At 40.1% G+C, this 24,431-nt stretch overlaps 1 protein-coding gene across 1 annotated transcript; it reads left to right on the forward strand.

The window, feature by feature from the left end:
* Positions 1-12,778: 12,778 nt before the first annotated feature.
* SLC35G1 (solute carrier family 35 member G1) lies at positions 12,779-24,153 on the forward strand. The gene is given in 4 exon segments (XM_053948981.1): positions 12,779-12,813; positions 12,815-13,056; positions 16,894-17,074; positions 17,564-24,153. Coding segments are annotated over 4 exon segments (1,218 nt in total). The 3' UTR covers positions 18,324-24,153.
* Positions 24,154-24,431: the final 278 nt, after the last annotated feature.

The following is a 24,431-nucleotide window of genomic DNA, read 5'->3' on the forward strand; positions in this document are numbered from 1 at the left end:
GCTATTCCATCCTGGTTCTCTGCTCAGTATTCCTTCTGATATCAGTGGAAGAGTCAGAAAAAAAACTAGAACAGAACCTTTTATCATTTATACATTGATACTTTTTTAAAAGGCTGTTTAAAAATATTTTTCTTTCAGCAAAGTCTGTGTTACTTTGTGGCTTACTGGCTGTCTTCTGTAGTTGCAACGGATTTTATAAACTCCCTAATTGTTTTGTTTATGACTGACAGAGTATGTAAGGTACCAAATGTATTACAGAAGGCGGTATTGAAGGTTATTAATGGATACTGATGATCCTTGATGCTGCTTAGTCATGTTAATGTCTAAGACAGGAAAAAAGAACATTAATGGAATAGTATTGTATTCCTACAACTACTTCATTAGATTTTTAATAGAGCACAAATACAAAAGAATATGCACCTCTCTACTTGGGAAGAGATATATAAAATACATTCAGAATACCTGATGCTATACCATGTGTAGCTTTTTTTGTCAATTGCAATACCTAGGACTTGCAGGTTTTTTTGTTTCTACTTATTTGAAAAAATATTCCAAAATGCACTCTTCCTACTAAGAAATTCAGTAAGGAAATATCTTATTGTGTAAGGTAACAGAACAAACAGAAATGTATTATTGGTCTGTATTTCATTTTAATTATAACTTCTCCTAAATATTTTAATTTTTAAACTTTATTTGAAGGGGTTGTAACAGCCACTCGAAGTATGCTTGAGGAAACAATTATTAGCATAGTTAATAACGTGATATTCTTGGATATGTTCTAGTGGGAAGCTCAGTAACAGCTGTAGTTATGTATATAAGCAGTAAAATATATTGTGTTAGCACTCAATGGAAAATAAAGAATATTTAAACTATAAAAGTAACAAAAAGTCCTCAGACTGACAATAGCACCAAGAGAAAGTAGAGAAGTCAGCATGCCCAAAATGTTACAACTAGGAACAGGATATAAGCCCACAGCAAGTCTCAAGAGAGTGGAAGTTTTCCCTTTCAAGGAGGTATTTTCATTTCCATAAAACATGAAATGTGTTTCCCCTCAGTGGGGAAAATCTGAAAATTATCTGAAAATCCAGATAAACACCCAATTCTTGTAAAATACAGTAAGAGGCTTACAAACTTAATGCACTACATCCATGATCCTATAATGTGGATTTTTTTTGCTTTTGACACCTCTCTGCTACATCAGCCTCAGCCGTGGTGGCACAAAGGGAGTGGTGAGTTGTCGCCCTGATTCTTTAAGGTTATCTAAAGCCTTCTGAGTTTACATTCTTGTAGAAAACTTTCTCACACAACTTTCTGTAAACAACCTATTGTTTTGCATTCCTTCATAGAGGAGAAGAAATTTGATGTACTGGTAGTTTGTCCAGTGTCGTTGGAGAGGTGGCACGTTCACCCTCCAATCCACTGGCACCTTTTGAGAACTATAAATGACTGGAGTCAGAGGAAATAAATTAGTCTCTTCATCGTGACCAAGACTGTGGTGAGTCGTTTTTCCTTGTGTCCTCTGGTGACAGTGAGCACGCTACCACCCACTGAAAGGGCCAGGGCCCTGCCAGGGCCAGACAGAAGTTAAGCCAGGTTCAGCAGATGGAAAATGCAAACCCAAGCACTCAATTCACTCAGCTGTTAATGCCTCCCACACTGCCTAGCAGGTTTTCTCTCTGATTTGTTATACATATTGCCAACAGTTCCCACTACCTTTCATATGCCTGCAAGCCTTCCCCTCTCATTCCTGCTGATCTAGAGACCTAAGTGTGGTAGTAAAACTGTGATTTAGACTCCTATTGATTAGAAGGGCTGAATGTGTTTTTGTGGCTGGGAACTCACCGATAAATGTCAAGGTCTTGGGGAGTTCAACTCCTCCAGACCGATCTGCTCTGCGGTACACTGCCTGACTTACTGCTAATGGCAACTTTTCTTCCTTACTGATGACTCTGAATTCTAATGGCTGGTGTTACAGGCATGTCTCTGTTTATAGTTCACTTAAACAAAGCGCTCAGAGGCAAACCTACCCCTATTTCTATTCAGGAATTTTCCTGAATTGAACTGTAACTACAAAGACCTCCAGTGTGCTATACAGAAGTGGTGTTGTATTTGTGCTTTGAGACTTTGAATCACTCCAATTAGTTATGGTAGTGTAATACTTCTGTCTTCAAATTTGTTACAGTAGAAAGCAATTTGCCCCTAAATATGCATATTTATATTCATATAATTGTTTATTTATACTCCAAATAAACGGAAATGGATGATAGCAATAATTACGTTACTGTTCCCAATCTCCCATTCATCAAATCAATTTCTGAATTCTCAAAAGTTGTTTTCAACTCAGCCTTACTTTATTCTTCCTACTGAATTATTTCAATTGAAAAAGGACTTTCTGACCCATTCTCCCTTCCTGTTCGAAGGCCTGGATAGTGACACCAGTATGTTAGCAAGTTGTCAACCTGCCCAGATGGTGAGGATCCAAAAATGCTGAAAGAGCTTCAGAATAAACAGGCTGATCTGCTAAGAATACATAGTCCTTAATTAAAAACCATTTATGTGCAAAAGAACTAGAAGTAACAAATATTATACCTATTTTTCTAAGAAGTTAAAGTTAATGAGATAAATAACCAGTGGGATTTCAGGCCAGTAAGATCCACATTTATCTGAAATTATAAATGCAAATGGAAGTGTAAAATTTCAGGAGAAATTAGGTAACTAAACAAGTGGGACAGGATGACTAGTGAAGTTGAGAGTCCAGAAATGCAAAATACTAAACATAGGAAAGAAATGCTCATAAAGTTTAAAATTAGCAGTAAAGATAGTCAACTTGACATTGTTGTGAACAACTCAGAAGGATACTGATCTCAATATACAGCAACAGGAAAGAATAAATAATGCTACCACATGTACAGCATAATGGGGAGAATACAACACCACATGTCATGGCAAATCACTGTTGTTGTCTTATTTGAGATACTGCATGCAGTTCTAATGTAGCCATCTCAAAAAACTCTACAAGGTAATTAAGGACTCAGACAGATGTGGGAAAATTTATTGAAGGCGTGGAACAAGATGGCACTTGACACTATCAAATCCCAAGACATAAACCAAAATACCTTCCCCCACAAATTAAAACTGTGGCATTCACTCTCATAGACAGTGACAGAGGGGACAATAATACAGCATTCAGAAAGTCAAACATGGAAAAGTTACATAAAAATTTTAATTCTATAACTTTAGTGCTGAACAAAATTGCTCTTTATTAGGGAAGAGAAGAGTCTTTGCACTTCTGTGAGAAACATCTGGCTGTAACCATTTTAGATAAAAAGCCAAGCAGCTGGATAATTAATATGCTCCAGTATTGCATTCCCTATTTTCAGTTCTTGAGACGTAGTGCTCAGAAATTAGCTCAACTTTGTTGCTGAAGTCCACAAAACAAAATATATAAGATGTACATATGACACAGCCATTCAGAAGCATTACAATTCTGAGAATGTGAACATTGAAAAAATCTGTAAAATACCAGCAACATAATCCCTTGAAATTATGTCAACAATTAAAAAATTTTGGCAAACACTTTGCAAGCACTTGAGAATGTAATTGCACAACTTAGGCTGGTCTGCCATGACTATGTAAGTCATGACAGAAGTAGATTCCCATGGGAAGAACAGAACTCAGCTTTTTATAAGCTTATTATTAAGCTTTGAATATTAGAGCTGTAGGAATATTAGTAGCAAAGTACCTTATGATTAAGCAGGTAATAGTATTGTCCTGTGAGGGAGTAATTTCTAAACCACAGGAACAGATCAACAATTTTGGAAAAACAAACAAACAAACAAACAATTCCCATTGTCACAGTTTCCAAATAACTGTGTAATTTGAAACCCTTATCCTGCTCCCTTTTGTCCCCCATATACAATAACATAAAGATGCTACCCATTCAGGAAAAGCACTGTACATATGTTGCTCCAAAGTGTGAAACAAAGCAAGAAAAATTATAAATCTGGAACAGAAAGTTTAATTGCACATGTGAATATCTAAATTTATCTAGATTACTACTAAAAAGAGAGTATCCTTTTAATGTTTATACTTGAAGGCATTAGCTACCTTCTACTGGATTATAGATTGCAAACACAGATAAAAATTTACTGCTTCTAAATAATTCATATGCACTGACAAAAGTCCAGTCTTAAATCTTATCTTTAACTTTTTCTTAGCATTATTTAAGATAACAAAGAGTCCTTAAAACTAAACTTACTTCAAGGCTGAGATCAAGAAAAAAATATCTGGTACAACAGCTGCTAGAAAAGCTTTGCTTTTTTATACAGGGTTTTGGACTATATCAAACTGCAACAGCACTATGATAATCATATTTTATTAGCTTGAGCCGAATTGGAAACGAATGTTTGTTCCAAAACTACAACTAATTTTAGAATTTCTGTAAAATCATTTTGAGAGCAGTGATGCTATCAGAGGATCTAAGAGTAAGAAAAAATGAAGCTAATTTCTACTGCTTATCAAAAAATCTTATGGGTGTGGTTGTGACTTCATCCAAAAGTTGTATAATTAGGTACAATTGCAAAATAATCACTTAAAGAATTATATGAACTGCAAAGTGTACCTGGCAAGACTATTGCAAATAAATGATGCCGTGGCAATATCACTCTATACAGCCAGAGCTCCCTTGAACCAGTAAATTGCAAAGGTCCTTCCTTTTCTGAGAATACCTTATAGCCCTCCTTGTTCCTGCACATGGAGCAGGCAGCCCAGAAGCTGCCCTTGGAAGAAGAGAACAAGCTCCAATCATGCCTCAACAGAAACAATTTCCATGAAGTACTGGCATAGACCAGAGGCGTTCCTCTCAGTGACAAGGACAACTCAGCAAGGTCTTGAGGGCACCAGCTCGTGCATGTCAGAACATTCCCAGTTTTGCTGGTATTTCAGAGGGAGTAATCAGCTTGTGTGTGTCATCAAACCCGAGCTCACTTAGCGTCCACTTGCTGGGGAGCCAGGAACAGATTGCAGAGGTCAGCACACGCCGCAAAGGCTTGGTCAGCCCATTCCTAGGGGGCTGCCACTCTGGCACTGTTCACAGGATCTGAGCTAGCTGAGGTTACAGGGACATAAAAATAACCAATTGGAGTTAGACCTGGGCTTGTGTACTCCAGTATCCTGCCTGCATGTCCAGAAGTGATGCTTATTAGAAAACCCAACAAAATATGGAATTACAGCACTATGATTTCCCAGTATACCCTCTCAGCCTCCTGCAAGAAAGGAAAAGAAACCCTGCTTCTTTCCTTAAGGAGGTGTTCTTGTGGACAGCAAAATGCCCAGAATAGGTACATCCCTCATGCAAGGCAGCAGCAGGGTTTTTTGCTCTAATGAGGAACGCTCTTCTGCATTGCGGCTCTTGGAGGTAATGAAGGAGCACTGACTCAATTAAAAAATAATGAAAAAAAAAAAAAGACCCCACTTATGTCTGTGATTCTGATAAAAGGACAGGGCTTTAAAATCTGTGTTGCAAGGTTCTCTTTCCTTAACAAAAGCTGGAGTTGCATTTCAGATCGCTCCCCTTTGAACACACCGGTACAAGCAAACTGACAGGAGTGAGCATTGCACCAGCTTGTTGGAATAAGGTGAGAGGTGCACAGGCTGAATGATGTTAGTGTTTCATATGTTTATCATATAGCTATACATAAATACCAACATAAATATGCTTTATATAATAATGTACCAATAGAACAAATAATTCACATATATAAAATATATAAATGTATTCTAGAGTCCCAGTACGGTAGTACTGATCCATCACCTGTGACAAGGTTATTTACATTTTATGCAATTTTTGTTCTGGGGAAAAGCAGAAGCTAATGAAGAATAATCTCCTTCAAGTAAGGCATATAAACAATTGCTTAATAATTCATAGGAGTTGCAAGTAAGGAAGCATCCCCCTTCTTGCCCTGCAGAGCAGCCCCAGTCAGATAGCTTACAGAATAGGAAACATACTGTGTAAGTGCCAAGAAATGCAGCTGATTGAAATAGTTCTCTCCCTTTCCACAAAGAGAAACTATACATTCAGTTATTTCTACTGCTGTAAAAAGTCAGTTAAAGTGACAGTGACAAAATATATTTGAACAAATTATCTTCTTTTCAAAGTCACAAGGGCCATTATAGAACAGAACAGAGTAAGACAAGCAAAAATGGCAACTATGAGGAATTTCCACTTCCACTCCTCCTAGGGAGCTCTGACCCTCAATGGCATTCAAGCTGTACTTCTGTTTTCTGATTTTGGTACTGTACTACCTGCCAGAAAAGAAATCTCTGGAAAGTCACCACCGAAAACTTTAAGGTTACATAATATTTTATATCTCTTTTTTTTTCTCTCCATGGTGCTTCATGGTATGAAGAAGAAAGAAATACTCCCTCTTGTCTGCTACTAATTCTCTAACTGAATAACTGAAAAGGAGTATGTATTTAATGATTACATCATTTCTATTCAAGCAGGTTGCAGAATGGTAACTGATAACTTCTGCCTACTCCTGGTTTTTTTCTGTGTTTCAAAGAATATCTGCCCTTCCCTCTTTCAAGCCCTTTGGCTTTAGTAGCTGTGTTGAACAAGCTTTTATAGTAATTTCAGTTATACATAGTGGCAACTAAATAACAGGAAAAATTATTTCCAAGATATCCAAGAACCTCTCCAAGGGATAGGTAGAAAACAGAAGAGTAACCAAAGAAGAGCTACCAAAATTCCCAAACATGTTTTTTTGAAAGATCCAGAAATTGGGATAGATTTGGGAAAGAATTTTAAATGAAAAACATGTTCAGAACTTATATTGTTGAAACACCAAATGTGCTTTCTAGCATGCTTATTTCTTCTTTTTCATAATCACATGCCATCAATTTTTGATTTTTTTTTCTGGATTCCTTTTAAAGTTCATTGTATTTTCCTTCTTTTTTTCCCACTGTGCATCTCTGTATACACTGACTGATCTTAATCTTTATGAGTAACAACTTTTTCAAAGGGAACAGAGCTTTACTCAGTTTTATGGCAAATCTGATAACTCATAACTAAAAATAGTACTGACATATCAGGAAATGCAGTGAGGGAAAGGGAACATGCCAGGATTGCATTCACTGCATAAATGGCTCCAACAAACAACTGGAATTGTAAGAGTTCCTGTGCAACAGTGAATCCATATTCCTCTAGCATTAAAGAAAAAAAAAATCCAACACTTTCCTGGAAGTTTGTTATGTATAGTGAGTAGTACTCAGATACCTTCCACCCTCCAAATGAGACAATATGCCTGAATAATACCCCACCCACAATTGTTCTGCCAGAAAGGAGACCTTTCCAAATTCAGACTTTCACACTGGCTGCCTTGCCCAGTTTACATTAAAAATATAGATTCTCCTAAAGAAGTAGAAATAATAGCCTTGTACATGTTTTATCAAGCACTGCCAATTTGAAACATTAGGAATTCTGTTCATTACCTGCACGGTACCACAGCACAAACTAAGAACATACCTGTGTATGTGTATGCACCTGACATGGAGCTACACCTGAGAGAGAGGCACACAGGCTGTGTAAATACACATTTATTGTTAAAAGCTCCTTTCACTGAGATTAGCATGATATACTTGTTACCTAACAATCTATAAAACTTCACTGCAGTACGACAGCAAGTGCTGCTGCTTCCTCAGAGTACCAGGCCAAGGCCTGAATGCCACCCACCACCACTGTGCTTTACAAAACTTGCAGTGTTTTGGCCTGTGGCAAATATAAATGATCCACAAAACCAGTACTACTGTTCATTTGCTTTTCTAACAGTGAGTTACTAAAGTTCACTCTATTGGTTTGCTTAGATGTTTATGTTCTTTGGTGGAAAAAACATGATAGAGAAAGAAAAAGGAAGAATCAGATAGATTTTTCATTAGGACATGAAAAGAAAATATGTTTTTGTCCTAGATGTATTGGAATAACAGCCTTTTCCACATGCTTAAAGAAAATAAAAAATTACATAACTTTTTAAATTTAAGGACCACCATCTAAATTTACATAAGCTCTCCAGACATTTATGTGAAATACAAGAATGAAAACACTGTGGTCTTCAGAGTACGTAGAAAATTATTTTTAATTTATCCTTCCAGGAATACTAGCTACAGAGACTTGATTACTTAGCAAGCAGTGCAGTTAAGCCATCTGAGGACAGAAGCATGACCTTTATGTGACCAAAATCAGCTAAGCAGTATACCTTTAATACTGGATTGAAAGCACCCTAACACACAGAGAAGCAGAATTTTAATATTGTCCTGCTTATCCATTCTTTTTCAATTCTTCAGAAGTAAAGGAAATAAAATCTTTCATTCTGGAGACCACAGAACTTTTGTTACTTCTTACTTCTACTGATTTTATCTATCTCAATACTTTCAGTTTTCTGAAGAGCAACTGCTAATAGTGCAATCTGGAAAATGCAGTTAAAAAGAGCCTCAGGATAACTCCCTTATATTGACCATAATTGCAGGATTCCCTATTATTTCAATGTTCCACCCCATCTCCTGTTTTATAATACTATTCATTACAACCACCAACTCAGGAAGAAGAAAACTGTGATACTTGGAACATAATGTGACACAAGATTAACGTGTTTGTACAACAGTCCTACATATACATGCAGAAGCAATTTGTGGTGATGGCAAAACTGAGAATCATTCACCATCCACCTTAACAGGGAAGCTGAAAAATACAGGTCTCTTCTAACACCTGAGGTGGACATAAACCCCACTAAGACAGACTGGAATTTTGATGGGGAGGCAAGAGCTCATGTGGACCACATTTTCACTGGGCTGCAAATCTACAAGTGTTCCTTCATTTTAAACATAACTTTTGTTTTTAATTTTCTTTTAATTAATTCTGTGTGGTTGAACACAGGAGCATGTTGCCCAGGGAGGTGGTGCAGTCTCCATCCTTGGAGATACTCAAAATCCCAAGAGAGAGAGTCTTGAACTCTAGCTGACCCTGCTCTGAGCAGGGGAGGGTGGAGTAGATGACCTCTCAGGGCACCAGATGTGCCCATCAACCTCAGCTATTCTGATTCTCAAACAACTCTGGGTTGGACAGAAGTTTGAATGAATGACCAGGACAATGAAACTCCTTGGTGCTGCAATAATCATCTGTTTTATGGCACTCGGGTGCAGAGGTAAATGGTTATTACAATGCACTTAAGAGCTGGATCCATTTCAGAAGCTGAGGAAGTAATTCTTATCTGATTTTTTCTTAAACCTTTTCAGAAGGAAAGGAAACCATCCAAGTTTATTATTTATTTTGTTACTGCACATTAGTCTATATTTCTTTGGATGAACTTTTTGCTCGACAACTTTAAAAAATTGGTTTTACAGAACTGGCATTTTTACAGAATAAAAGCCATTGATATGGACTACTGTTTTGATTTAAATCTACTACTTTTATAGCTTAAGCAGTATGTAACAGTGCTGACACAGCTATGTTCAGATGGAACTGGGATAGAAGTCACCAGGGTGTTCCATGTACCAGGAATCCAGATGTCTTTCCTGCTGGAACTCTGCAGAGCTCTTAGTGCTGCCCTCAGGAGAGGTGAGGGCCAGGTCAGTTCCAGGACTCCCTCGGTTTATATTATTTAGTTCTCACTAAAACTCCAAGAGCAGCAGTGTTCCAAAAAGCTTATTAGAATATATCAGCAGTTGATAAAAGAAGTTATGTGAGAGTGGATAAAGTTCTTATAATCTCTTAGAAAAGTCCCACGGTTCTCCACACAACTTACTTAATTGCTTTGTCATTTGTACTTGTTAGTGTTTTCTTAAAAAGCCACTCTGAGGAGTCAGAAACAGCATTTACAGGGAGGAGATGGAAACCAAAGGGTCCCTTACCAGGCACACAGACTGAGACCAGTGACTCCATTACAGGACTTTCAAGTATCTGTCAGGCCTGTACCTCAACCTGCAGTGAAGTACTGGATTGTTCCTGGCATTTATAATGACAAAACCTGTGCCTGAATTCTGGATGAGGATGATAATATTCTTCCTTTGGAAAGAGCCACCTAAGAAAGCTCTGTGTGTGGAGAGTGACTATGCAGGAGGTGGCTCACTTTCTGCACTTACATTATTATGGAAACCAAATAAATGCCATTCTAGCTGGGGCTGCAGTTTCATTTCAATGATCGTATTGCCCACGTTTACTAAAGCCTTTTCTTATGGAGTTTGCACTCAGCAAAGACATTACAGGTGATGTGCTGGAGGAAGGAACAGCTAATTCTGGGCCCAGTATTACATAGATGAGACTCAATCTGTACTTGAAAAAGCTGTGTAAGACATTGACCTGTCATATTTATGCAGGTACTTAATTTTCCAGTCTAGGGCAGCATGACTGCAAATTACATTTGCCTGCTGGTTAGTTTGGGCAGCTACAACTGCTCTGTTTCCTTGTTCAGAGAAGAGGGTTGTACTTTACAAGGAGAACTTGGAAGCTCTCAAGCTGAGACAAACCTGGCAGTTTGACCAGGAGCAAACTGAATACTTCATGTACCTTGGCATAAACAAACACTGCCTTCAGATGTTCCCTTTCAAAACCAGACATGGAGGGGTATGGAGGGGGTTGTTGCAGTTTCTTTGAAACACTCTATAGCTCAGCACTTGGCACTTAAAAAAATATACTGTTATAAATATATATCAATATATAATCTGCATATTTTAACAAATAGCCAGAAATTGTAAGAACTCAATAAAATTTGTTCTGTATCTGTACTGTGGACCATGTTTGGGCTCTGGTTTTGTTCACTGAAGACCTGAGTTAGCCAGCTGCTCCTGCTGTTACTGACTCCAAAGGCAACTCACCAAGTGACTGTGCACACAGCCACAAAAATTGGGGTGGGTGCGCTCTGCTGCACCCCCAGTGCCCAGGGGATCTGCCACGTCTTCCCCTGAGACACCTGTGGGATCACCAGCCTGGGATGGCTGCTGAGAGAATCCCCACTGTCCTTCCACCAAAACTTGTCTGGGGAAGGACAGCTCGAAGTTTGTGTTGGCAATCCATGGAACAGTGGCCTGTGAAGGCTGCCTTGGAGTGCAGAGAAGTTTAAGTTTCTCCAGAAAGCAGCAGGCTGCCAGGTTTATTTGCACCTCTCTCTCTAAATTAAACCAAACTCTGAGTAATAGAGAAGTACATTAAGAAAAAGTAACTTCTTAATTAAGAGAAATTTGGGAAATTTTGCATCTCCAGAGGAAAGATTTAGTAAAGCTTTCAAGTATAGACTTTGTAGAGAGCTATGTTGATAGCAACTGTAACACAAGTAGTTTATAAATATTGCAGCATATATTTAATTATTTTCTCCGTTTATAGCAACAGCAGTTCAGATAATGTAAATATTTAGAAATAATTCTGTGATTTCAACACAACCTTATTAATTGATTTATCTTATTTTAATGATTGATATAACACATCTAATTTTTAGTTAAGAACAATTTGTGAAACAATTCTGGTCATATTAATCAAATGCTGGCTCCAAGATAATGAAATACTTACAGCCTCTGATGAGTTAGCATGGACTATAAAATGTGCTAAATTAGAGACACCAAAAGCTTGAAATAGATTTTATGAGGTAGCTTGAGGGAAAACTTAAAATCATTTGTAGGAAATAGCTTTTATCTACCATTTGGCATTCGTTTTGCTAAAGCTGTAGATTACATTTCCCTTTGTTAAGAATAAAGAAATAAACAGAGATTAATTTATGCAGCTAAGAAATTAATGTGAGCATAAATCTTTCCTTTTAATAGAAATTCCTCCCATTTTAATTATTGATAACAGTTCACCTTGCTCAAAGGGGAAAAAAATAGCATTTTAAATTTATTCTGCTTCTTTTACTCTGCACTTTTTCATGGGTAAGGAAAAAGGGCTACTCCTGTTTCTCTCTACCCTTTCCGATTCCCCTGCCCAAAGGTATTGGCGGCATTGTTTTCTTAGGGAAAACATAAGAGGAGGTGGCTACATTTCTGTACCTTACTAACAACCCTGACTGAATTGCCCATCTCCCCTTTGACCGGAGCAGGCAGCCGGAGCAGGGAGCAGCGCTCGCAGGGAGCGATGCGCTGCCCCTGCTCCCTGCCACAGCAACAGCGACGGGCGCACCGGGGCCATCCCGGCTCTTCCCAGGGGCGCGGAGCCCGGTCCAGCGGGAGCTCCCACCGTGACAGCCAGGCCAGGCGAGGCTGCGGCGGGTGCAGGACCTCGGGGCAGTGCCCGGGCCGATGAGCCGCCCCGGCGGAGCTCACAGCGGTCAGCGCCCCGGGCACACACAGCTGTGCTTTAACTTCGGGCGCGCAAATGACGCGACAACGCCCCTAAAATAACTTCGCGTCACCTTTTCCCAGTGTTTTATCTCTTCTGCTCGGAAACAGCCGCGGCCTGCGCGGCCCCCACCGCTCTCCGGCGGGGTCAGAGCTCCCCCTCCCGAGGCACCACGGCCTCGCTGCTCCCCGGCACCGCTCCCGCCGCCCTCGCCGGGTCTCTCTCCGGGGGACGCCAGGAAGGAAGCGGCGGGGCGCTGCCTCCTGTCCCGGCAGGGGCGCTCCGCCGCCGCGGGCTCGCAGGCAGGTACCCGCCGCGGGGGGGACGGGCCGCCCGGCCGCTTCCAGGCGGGGCCTGGCGGGGGGTGGCGGAGCCGGGACCCCGTGTAGCCTCCCCCGCGGGTGCTCGGCGCCGCGGGCGGGCGGAGGGAAGGCGGCGGGCGGCGCCGGGCGGCCGCACCGCATGCGCAGGAGGGCAGGTGTCGCCGGCAGCCGAGGAGCCGCCGGGAGCATCGTGGCAGCTCCGCGTCCTCATGGTGCTGTGTCAGGGCGGAGAGGGCGACGCTGCTCCGGCAGCAGGCGGGCAGGAGCCGGAGGTGCCGCCGGGCCGGGAGGACGGGCCGGGTGCGGTGCAGCCGTGCCCGTGCCCGGCGCCCGGCGTCGAGGCGGCGGGTGCCGAGGAGCGCCGCGCTTGTGGCTGCTGCTCGGGCATGTCCTGGCCGTTCTGCTGCGAGGCACCCGGTGAGGAGGGGGAGTCCGGCAGGCGGGGCAGGGGGGCAGCGTCGTCCCGGCTGGGCTGCCGGCTCTCGGGGTGACATTGCCGGGCCGCGGGAGATGAAGAAGCAGCCCCAGGGCATCGGGCCGTCCGCGCGTGGCGGCGGGGCGGGGAGCTGGCTCGGGCGGCTGCAGAGGGCGCCCGGCATCGGTGCCCGCCCCGCCGGCGGCAGGAGCCGCCTCGCCGCTTCCGAGCCGTCCCCGGCGGCGGCGGCGGCTCGCACCTGGTGCCCGCGGGTCACCTGCGAGCGGGTTCGGCCTCGCCCTGTTCCTCCCGCTCCCCGGCCCCGGTGGGGGAATCAGCGGGCCGGCAGGCACGACCTGCTCCGTGCCCCTGCTCCCTGTGCGCCGGGCGCGGCTCGGGCCGGGTGCCCGGTGCCCCCCGCCCCGGGAGCGGGCAGAGCGCCGGCACCGCTCACCGCAGGGCCCGGCGGCTCTGCCGCCTTTGTGAGAACCTCGGGAGCGATTATTCCTCGGGAAAACAGTACTTCCTGTTTTTAAAGTTTTAAAGACTTGACAGGTTTGGGTAAATAGAGGTGCCTTCTGCCTGTGTGAACTTCCGGCACTATAAATGCGTTTGACTATAAGCGCACTATAAGTGCGCTTTACTTAGTCCGTGTACTTGGGACTGTGACTTCCTGATAAAGCCACAAATTGATAAAGCCACAAACATACTGGAAAATATGGAACATGTAGGTTTAAAGTGGAGTTGTCTTAAAACATAAATGCCATCTTAAAATAATTTCTGAAGTTATCTGGAGTACTTTTTTTTAAAACAACTTCACTGAAAATGTGTTTGTTATTAAAATGAGTGTAATTGACTTTCCAGCAGAAAATAGATTTGCTGGTGAGCTGTGGAGAGGCCAGAGTCCTTCATCAGTGAAATTCACATTCATGTCACTTCTAAAGCAAAACCTGGGGAAAAAAAAACCAGTGTTTGAAATTCTGAGAAACTTTCATTACTTAACCAGAAAGAGTACTTCGGTTTTGGGTTGTCTGTCTTGCAAAATTTTTGACTGAGTTGATGACTGAAGACTATGAATCACTCCTAGATCTTGTCTGCATGACCATGATTGGTTCCAATGCAGGCTGTTGTGCTCCTGGCACTTTACAGAAGTCAAAGTGAGCTCTTCTGGTTTTTATAACATGGAAAATCTTCTGCCTTTCTTGAAGGTCTGGGAGAATCATCTTCTCATTGACCATCTTTCCCATAGCCAGGACGATTCTGCCTCTGCTACTATTCTTGAGGTGCTTGTATGTGAGAAGTGTGATTTTTTTCATTGCATGCATTTTGCAAGTATAAAAACTGTTTGGAACAAAGTACAGCATTAAAAACTCAATTAGAATTTACAGCTGAAACAGGTTGCAGTGGGAGGCATTTACCTATGATTTAAAACAGAAGTGAAAGATTGTTTGAAAGCATTACATGTGAAGATGGCCAGGAAATAAAACTAGAAAACTAAATCTGTAGCCACTCACAAAAGAGGATTTGGGTACTGCTTGAGATCTTTTGATTTTTCAGGCTGTTAAATTCTTTGAAACAAGCATGAGTGCTTGACTTTTGATGGTGTTAGGCTGGTATTTCGAGGCCTAATATTTTGTGGGGTGGGAATGTTATCTTAACGTAACTTCTCCCTAAAACTTACTTTGAAATAAGTACTCTTCAGATCTGCAGTTCTTGTTTTTGGTGGAAGAACTTAGACCAGTATATTTTGAAAAGGAAATAAAACACTTTCTTATTGCACTAAGTACATGGTTTGGCAATTCAAGATGTTGATGGTTTAAATTCTAGTATTACAAGATTCTGAGGATTCTGTTTCTGATGGGCTTGGTCTATTGGGTAGCTTACAGAAATTAATTCTTCCTGATTTTTGTTTGTTCCTTACAATCCAAAGGTTAGTTTTGGGTATAAGATACTTTTCAGTGTATTTTGCTTTAATTTGATTGGTTTTCCATTTCAGCGCTTCCTTTATTTAGGTTGGCTTAATTCTGTAATAATCAGAGAAGCTATCATGCCTGAGATAAAAGTCAGTAGTTCTGTTTGTGCTGTGTTTATCCATAAGCCAGCCTGGGTTTGGATTTCCCAGTTCAGTTATAAGCCAGTCTGATTCCTCTTCTTTCAGTATTAGAGACTGTTAATTTTGTAGTTCTGTTATGTGACTGTGTGGATTAAGGCATTACATAGTTCATGAACATTTTTTAAATCCACTTTGTTTCATAGTTGGTAGATGTCTTGGGCCAGTGTTGGTTTGTGGTAGTTTTTATAGTCAGTTTTATGTAAGAGGCTGTTGCTAAACAGAAACATTTCAAGTATAAGCTGTAACTCTCAGCTGCAATGTGACAGGATTCCTTGAGAAGCAAACCTTTTGCCTACTTCAGGTTGTGGTTGCAGTTGTAAAGCCTGGGTCCTTAGGACTGTCAGCCTGCAGTCTCCCCTTCTAGGCAGTAAGATGCAGTTTCCAGCCTTGAGTGCTGATCTCATGGAGGATCAAAATGGTTTGTGACAAGTTTTGTTAATTTAAAAAAAAAACCCTCTCAAAACCATACTTAGTTGCTAAGCAACTCGCAGCTGTACCCAGCTGATTATGTTTTAGAGGAGCCATAAGGCTCACAGGCTGCCACACTAATGTGAGATGAGGCACCCTCTTATCAAAACACTGCCTCTGGGACATGGAGTTCTTGCTCCTATCTTTAGAGGGAGTCACAGAAGAGAAGGTAACTCCCAATGTTTTATGCAGGTAAAGAAAAAGAAAGAGATAGTGAGGTGACATCCCACTCAGATTTTTAAATGGGCTCTATTTTCCTTGGCGTTCACTTCTAGGTTCAGTGGAAATACTGTTCCTTTTATGCAACAAAGCAATAACAAAAAAGGCTGATTTCTTTGGAGATTGCTGCTGCTGACCTCAACACAGTTCTCTGTCTCACAATTCTCCCTCTCCTTGCTTTATTTATTTATTTATTTTAATGGTTCAGTGTGGAGAAAATGAGTGGAACGAGGAAGAGTATGTTGTTGAAGAGAGCCTGAGGCAATGAGGAAACTTGAATAGAAACATTAGACTTGGGAAACTTTCAGGAAGGGGAAGTCTGATAAATAAGCATAAACTAAGGTCTTCATGGAATTTTGATTGATACCAGGCCTTTGATGTTCTAACATTAGTTACTTAAATTTATTCTGCTTAAAAATCTGTATTTGATGCATATTTGAAGAAAATATTTGGATTCTCACACCAAGATAAAATGTTTCTGGTCTAGGTCAAATTTAGGGTGATTTAGCTGCAAAATAAACATGAGGTATAACAAAAATGAAGTTCTATATATAGATTTTATATTGTGTATTTGTGAGAAAGGAAATTAAATTTTTGCTTAGGAACCTTAGTTAACTAAGCAGCTGATTCCCAAGATAATAGTGTCAGAATCTGACCATGGACTGTTACATAGTCAGTTATATTTATTGACTCCTGAGCACATTTGGGACTAGTCCCTATAGTAAATCACCCGTACTAGTCTGATACCTACAAGAAGTTAAGTCTACTAACTCGTGTAGAACTGCAATGTTTTGTATCCCGAGTGTTAGAGTTCATGTCTTACACCTTATTTTAAGAAAAAAAGAAGACCCGTGACAGTCAGTGAAAAGTATTTTCATGGTAGGTTTGGTAAATACACCTAATTTGCGTTTGTTTCTTTGGTTCCCCTGTTCTCATCACAAAAATCACTACAGATACGTGGAGCACTGCAGTGTACAGAGATGCCTGATCAGAGAAGTCTTCTAATAGATCCTTATTAACTCTAGTTTATCTGTTGCAGGGACAAAGAAGAAAGCTACGTGCCCAGGACTTGGTCTGTTTTATACCATACTGTCTGCCTTCCTTTTCTCAGTGGCCTCTTTATTTCTTAAAAAAATAGAAGATGTACATTCAGTGGAAGTGAGTGCGTTTCGATGTGTTTTCCAAATGGCATTTGTTCTTCCTGGTTTAATATACTACAAGTAAGTGTAAAAAAATGTTTAAATTTCAAGTTATTTCTTAAAACTGTATCTGGAATTACCACTCACTTAAATATGATTGCAACGCAATGTTATTTTAGTTTGGACAGCTGCATCATTTTAGATTAGTTGTTCGTTTCTTAATACAATTCAGAAAACTGAAAATCTTTGACTCCCTGAATGGTAGAGGCTTCTACTAGGATAATTGTATCAAATGCTTTGATCTCCACAAAGGAGTGATCTTAAAAAAACAGAAGGCAATTTGTAGATACTGTTGAGTTATTTTGCCAGTGAAAAATGAATCACTAGAAGAGCAGGTTCTGGACTCTGCGGGTCATGATGGAAATAAACTGGTCTGTGATCAGACAGTTAAGAGTATGTGGGTATTAAACTCCCTTGTCTAGAAAGGTTTATAACTTACTTAAATATATTTGGATGTTAGTCATGAAATAAGCAAGACAGTGACATTAATGTGACATTTCTGTTTTTCAGAACAGGGTTTTTGGGACCAAAAGGTAAAAGAATTTTTCTTTTCTTCCGAGGATTCCTTGGCTCTACTGCAATGGTTCTTCTCTACTACGCTTACCAAGTCATGCCACTAGCTGATGCCACTGTTATAACTTTTACCAGTCCTGTTTTTACATCATTGCTGGCATGGATCTTTCTCAAAGAGAAATACAGCCTTTGGGATCTTCTGTTTACTCTCTTTGCAGTCACTGGAGTGATTCTTATTGCCAGACCACCATTTCTGTTTGGCTCACATGTTACAGGGATTGAAGGAAGTTACTCAGATCACCTTAAAGGAACTATAGCAGCGATTGCAAGCACGTTATCCGCAGCTTCGACTATTGTTATACTAAGGAAGGTGGGAAAATCTGTGCATTATTTTTTGTCAATTTGGTATTATGCAGTCATTGGATTAATTGGATGTGTTATAGCATTGTTTGTTTTGAATGAATGGCGTTTACCACATTGTGGTAGAGATAGGGTTTTTCTAATATTAATAGGCTTGTTAGGGTTGGGGGGTCAGGTGTTTCTCACAAAAGCATTGCAGATAGAGAAAGCTGGACCTGTATCAATAATGAGAACAATGGATGTGGTCTTTGCTTTTATTTTACAAGTTCTTTTTCTCAATCATCTACCAACTTGGTGGACTGTGGGTGGTGCCCTTTGTGTAGTAGCCAGTAGTTCCGGAACCGCCATTCGTAAGTGGAGACACAGTGTGAAAAAAGCTAAACAGAGGGAAATCTAACTATATAGACACCAATTCATTACAGAAACAAGCAGTCTTGAAAGATATAGAAATACAATATTTATTTTTATTTATTTTAAATATCCCATTTACCAAATTGTAGTACCAAATTATATCCAGTAAAATAAGTTGACTTTTTTTTTTTAACCAAAATTGAAAATGTTTTAGCAACTGATGAGGTATATACTTTCCTTTCTTATATTTAGGCATGCTAATACGGGCAGTAGAAAGATACTTCAAAGATGTTGCTTCCTTTCAAAAATGTACAATATTTATTTTCCTAAAGTTCCTGACTCTCCACTTAGACTCTATTTTTCAGAGCAGTGGAAGTAAGTCTCCCAGACTTAATACTATTCTGTGCTTGATTACCACAGGGATTGCAGTACAAAAGTTAGAAGGGAATGAAGAGTTGATAATCCATAAACAACCAGCTTTATAGAACAGGTAAAGCTTGTACTTCTGTAAGCTTTCTAATTATTATTTTGCACAAAACAGATGCCAAATGTGGATTTAATTTGGATTCTAAAAAAAAAACCCCAAAAGCGATTTCATTTTTCCAAGTAATATCAAGAGAAAATGAACTTGTGAAAATTACCTATCAGCTTTGCTTTTTTTAAAAAAGTATTCTAAGTGTTTGCACTTGCTTCACAGACATAGTGAAACAACCTAATCACCTTTTTTTTTTCAGAAGTGATTTTCCCTGTAAACATGTCTTTAGTTGCTGCAGTCTCAGTGATGAGAGACAGCAGTATTTTCTTTACCACACATAAATGAGCCCTTTCTTCTGGTATGGACTGCTGCGCTGTAGCTGCACTTTTCTTTATTCTATGCAAAAGATTATATTTTTTAGGTATTTAATATAGGTTATATTTAATGCTGCTTATGATCCTTTTTAGATTCTTCTATACAGAAGTTCTTTATGAGACCAAGTTTGAGTCTCATTTGCCTTCATAAACTTAGAAGGATTTACATTAAAACTTTTGCCTGTTTTTTAAGAATGTACAAGAGTGCAATGTAATTGCAGTTTCACAGAAAATGCAGGTTGGCCAAGGTCATACAGAAATTCTGCAGAAGAGGTTTGAGGAAAGCTTGGTGGAAGGGTGACACTATGCATACATACCACATTCAGGCATCCACACTGCATCAGTCCTAGTGGGCAACTTCAATCCCACTTCTCATGCTGGCCCTTTTAAGTCTGTATTTATCACTTCTCTTGCACATCTTCTCACTTTTGTAGGCTTTATCTTGAATGCAACAAATACTAAAGAAAAATACTTTTATTACTAATCTTGGTGTCCTTCACATTTGAGGACAACTAAACGTTTAGTATCAGGAAGTGGAATTTTCCCAAGTTGAAACTTTTGGGTCTTGTCTCAGTAAAGTTTAAAGAAAATTTTAATTAGAATCTTTATTTGGTCTTTTGAGGAGGTTTTCAGTTACTTAGTCTAGTGTTTTTCTAAAAGAGAATGCTGTGTTCTGTACACTTGATAGATGTATTTTTTCTAAATCAGTAAAGGTGGTGGACGTTTTCTTTGATTTATAGATGTCTGGTCACATGTCTTCCTTTGCCAGTAAGCATTGCATCCTGTCAGGGCAGATCCAGGGACTTCAATCCCAAAGGCACAGATGCAAATAGTACTTTAGGGTCAGAGTGTCATAATATACTGAGTCAGAAAGGGCCTGTCAGAATAATTGAATCCAACTCCTGGCCTTGCACAGGACACCCCGAGAGTCACACCATGTGCCTGAGAGCATTGTCCAAATGTTCCTTGAATGAGACAGGCTTGGTGCTGTGACTGCTTCCCTGGGGAACTTGTTCCAGTCCCCAAGTATTCTCTGGGTGAAGAGCCTCTTCCTGATAGAGGCTCTTCAGGGCTTCAGGGCATTTACTTGAGTTCTGTCACTGACTACAGGGAAAAGAGATCAGCACCTGCCCCTCCACTTCCCCTTATGAGGATGTTGAAGACCCCAGTGAGGTATCCCCTCAGTGTCTTCTGAACAGGGTGAACAGACCAAGTGACCTTAGCAACTCCTCGTGAGTCTTCCCTTGCAGACCCTTCACCATCTTCGTGGCCCTCCATTAAGCTCCCTAAGACCTTAATGTCTTTCTTACTTTGTGGCACCCAAAACTGCCCCCAGCACTCAGTGCAACACCCAGTGCAGAGCAGAGTGGGACAGTCCCCTCCCTTGCCCAGCTGGCCATGCTGTGCCCAGTGTGCCCCAGGACACGCTTGGCCCTCCTGCCTGCCAGGGCACTGCTGACTCTCGCTCACCTTGCCATCCACCAGGGCCCCCTGATCCCTTTCCGTGGTGCTGCTCTCCAGCCTCTCATTCCCCAGTCTCTCTGTTGCCCCACCCCAGGTGCAGAATCTGTCACTTGACCTTGCTAAACTTCATATGTTTGGTTGCCCAGCCCTCTTAATTTATCGAGGTATCTACAGGGCCTCTCTGCATTTGAGGGAGTCAACAGCTTCTCCCAATTTAGTGTCATCAGCAAACTTGATATTCCTTGGAGTCCTGCATCCAAGTCATTAATGAAGATGCTGAAGAGAACTGGGCTGAGTTTAGAGCCCATTAGAAACAGGATGCCTGATGCCACCCCATTCTCTGTAACACTTTATGCCTGACCTGTGGGCCAGTTCTCACCCATCATGTAACACAGTTATCCAGCTGTGTGCTGGACATTTTGTCCAAAAGGATGCTGTGACAGTATCAAAAGCTCTGCTGAAGTCCAAAAAGATTATGTGTACTGGCTTTCCTAGATTGACTGGGTGGGCTACACTTTAGTAGAAAGAAACCAGGTTTGACAATCAAGACTTGCCATTCATGAAGCCGTGCTGGCTGGGACCAATGATTGAATTGTCCTCCAGGTGTTTTTCATTACCTCACAGACAAACCTTTTCCATGTATCTGGATATGCGGAGCTGTCTTTGTCCAAGTTTCTGTAGGTAAAACCTGCACTCTGAATCTGAATGTGTTTATGGATATGAGAAGATTCCACTTGAGTGGTAGAATCAGTTCCTGCTTATAGCTGTCTGTTCTCTGCTGTTCCTGAACACTGAAGCTCAGCTACTGCTGACAAGGTCAGCAGTAAAAAACTGCTTTATTATCTCTTAAAAACCTCACATAATAATAAAATTCCAGTTTGGCACCCTTTTTGTTTAATCCTTGAAACTGTGAACTGGGATTGTTTTTCTGCTGCTTAACCGTCACTGTGGTTGAGAGCAGCTTTCAAGGGAGGAAAGGAAAACAGACTGCATTTTTTTACTGCTTCACTTCATGTGTAATATGCATGTGTTTGAATTGCCACTTATAAAGGTGTGGCTCCAAAGCTGTTCAGATTGATGGGAACTTGGATTGTCAGCTAGACCTGCTCTCTCCTCTTGGCTCAGTGCTTATGTGGTTATGTGATGAGCTACCCCTGGGAGCTGATCCAGTACATATCTTCTTAGTAAGGTTGTTGGAGAGAGCAAAACCAGAGTAGCCTAAACTTGATGACAGAATAAAAACATTAGGAAATAGAATTCGGTAGTAGTTTAAATTACATCATGTGAATGCTGCTTTGTCAGTACAGAATAAAAATTATATGGAAGCTTTCATTAAAAACATCTTTAGTCCGTGTGATTTCAATGAATCTTGTTTACACTTAGTAGATAATAACAGGTTACTGAAGAAAGGATTGTTTTCTTGCCCTTAACACATAAATAAATATAGAAAATATGCTACATGACCAGAAATCAACATCTAGGTATAGTGGCTTGTAGTTTTTATCTCAAGTTCTAGCAGAAACTCTTTCAATATATTTCTTGTGCCAAAACCCCCAGATGATTGTTTTTTTTCTTTGTTCAAACATACAGCGTTTCCTTATGGCTTCATCTGCTTATTTCCTCTTGCTGTTCTTAAACCTTGCTAAATATTTAAGTTGTTAAAATAATAATCTAAATGAGATCCTCTGTTGGTGGATGTATGTTTTGGAACATTGTTTTGATTTTGAGCGATCTTTTAGGGAACTGTTTAACTGGAATGAGAATGAAGGACTTGACTAGGGCTTCTCTATCCATAAAGCATGACAAGGTAGTTTCTGTAACTGGTTTTTCTAGATGATGTTGGGAATGAAAGACATTTAAGCTTTAAGTTCTTCAACCACCTCAATTTAAAAATTTTTCTTCCTCTCAAATATAGGCTGAAAACCTAAATATTATTTGCAAGCCTTAACCTACAAAAGTGTGGATACCATGAAATGCTGGGGTTTTTTAATTGAAAATATTTCTTAAAATTTCTGTTGGGATGGTAAAACTTATCTTCAAATATTAACAGTTTGAGAATCTGAAATGAAACTGGCTGAGCTTTGATTCTTTTAGTTTTTGATCTTTAGCTTTTTAATACAGCAAGTTTCTCAGGGTCAAAAGTTATTTTTCTGAGCTTTGAGTCAGAAATACATTGATGTTCATTGTCTGTAGTGTCCTGCTGTGATCTGTATAAATATGCTATTCTAATAGCAACTCCTTCCTATATAATATAATGGAATATTGTTACATTGCATTTGCAATTGCATTGCAATATTCATTCAGTGTTCTGATTTCAGTGGATTCTGAATAGAAGGAGTAATAATTAATTACTGGTAATTTTGCACAGAAACATAGGGATAAAAATATTTAGTTGTTACTGATGCATCATAAATTTGGTTCATATGTTCTTTACTATGCAAGACACTGTTATTGCTGGTGGTCTTCAGTAAGACTTTGTAGCCTTAATGCCTTATGTACCCAACTCTTCTATAGAAAGCTGATGGCTTTGTACTGTCACTGTGCAGCAGCCATTTTCTTTCAGGTTCAGTTGGTTGTTTAAAGTATGCTTTAAAAGCCCTTTAAAGAAGGCCTTTTAAATAAGTCTACACCAAGAATTTGACAAGCTCATTGTGTGGACAAGGGTGGTCTATATAATTAAAATGGATTTCCGGCATCTAACACCAGGCATGAAATAACCTCAACATAACAGCATTGGTGATATTACTAGTTAAAATTGTAATTTTTATTCTGAAAACAGATTCCCAATTCCAAAAAGTGGTCCAGGATGGTGCTTCCTGGAATTAGTAATGACAAAATGGATCGTACTTCCCTTGATCATAATTTAAAAAAGCAACTATACTCCCATGGTATTTTCTCTTCCTTGAGCTTTTGTTTAAGAGCTGTCTGTTGGAGGATTATTTCTAGGGAGGCAGCCTCTTTTGAAGTTATTTCCTTGCTGACTAGCAGTAGTTACCCAGGAAGAGTCTGGTTTTTTAGTTCTCTAACCATGATTACCATGGCAGGCTCATCTGTGGCATCAGCCCCACAAGGGTAATAAAAACATTGTCTCTGTCCCTGCATGGATTCAGTGTTGGCAGTGCTGACAGCAGATGTGATCACTGACTTCAGCAGGACATTGCAGCTACCAGCAGAGTGTTTTTGGGGTCATAACTGCCTGTACATCCAAAGAAAAGTTGTGGCTTTATGTTCCTGCAGATGCAGGTGACTTCAGGGGGGAACACACATAGAGTTCTATGGTGATAACTTCTGTATATCAGAATGAGTAATTTCCTATGTTATGTGAATTATTGTTTGATAAAAAGGGGGTAAAATACCCACACCATTAATTAAAGGATTTTTGCTATGTCCTATATATTGTTAAATATATGTTGAATTATATGTTTTGTAGAAGTTACTGGCTTTGTTATGTAGTAGTATATTTTTATAGACAATTCTTATATATTGAAATGTTAAGAATATTTTCATAAGAGATTTATATTCCTCATTGCTAATAAAATGATTCTGAAGAATTAGTCTCTGGTTTTGCATTGATTAGTGGACTATAACTGAATGCATTGATTATAAAACTTAATGAAAGAGCTGTTGATCAAACAGTCCCTAGTAAACATGAACACAGGCCCCAAACTCTGCTAATATTATCATGCTGCATCACTTTTTATGCCTTGCAACAAGCTAGTGACAAAATGAAGCTTCATCAACTTCCATACATTAATTTCTTAACTGGAAACACTGTAGCATTGACAGATCAGTAAAGTTAAATTTTCCTGTGTCCAAATGACAGTCTGTTTCTGTGGATTTC

Source organism: Vidua chalybeata, chromosome 8 (assembly GCF_026979565.1).
Source record: "Vidua chalybeata isolate OUT-0048 chromosome 8, bVidCha1 merged haplotype, whole genome shotgun sequence".
Classification (NCBI taxonomy): Eukaryota; Metazoa; Chordata; class Aves; order Passeriformes; family Viduidae; genus Vidua; species Vidua chalybeata.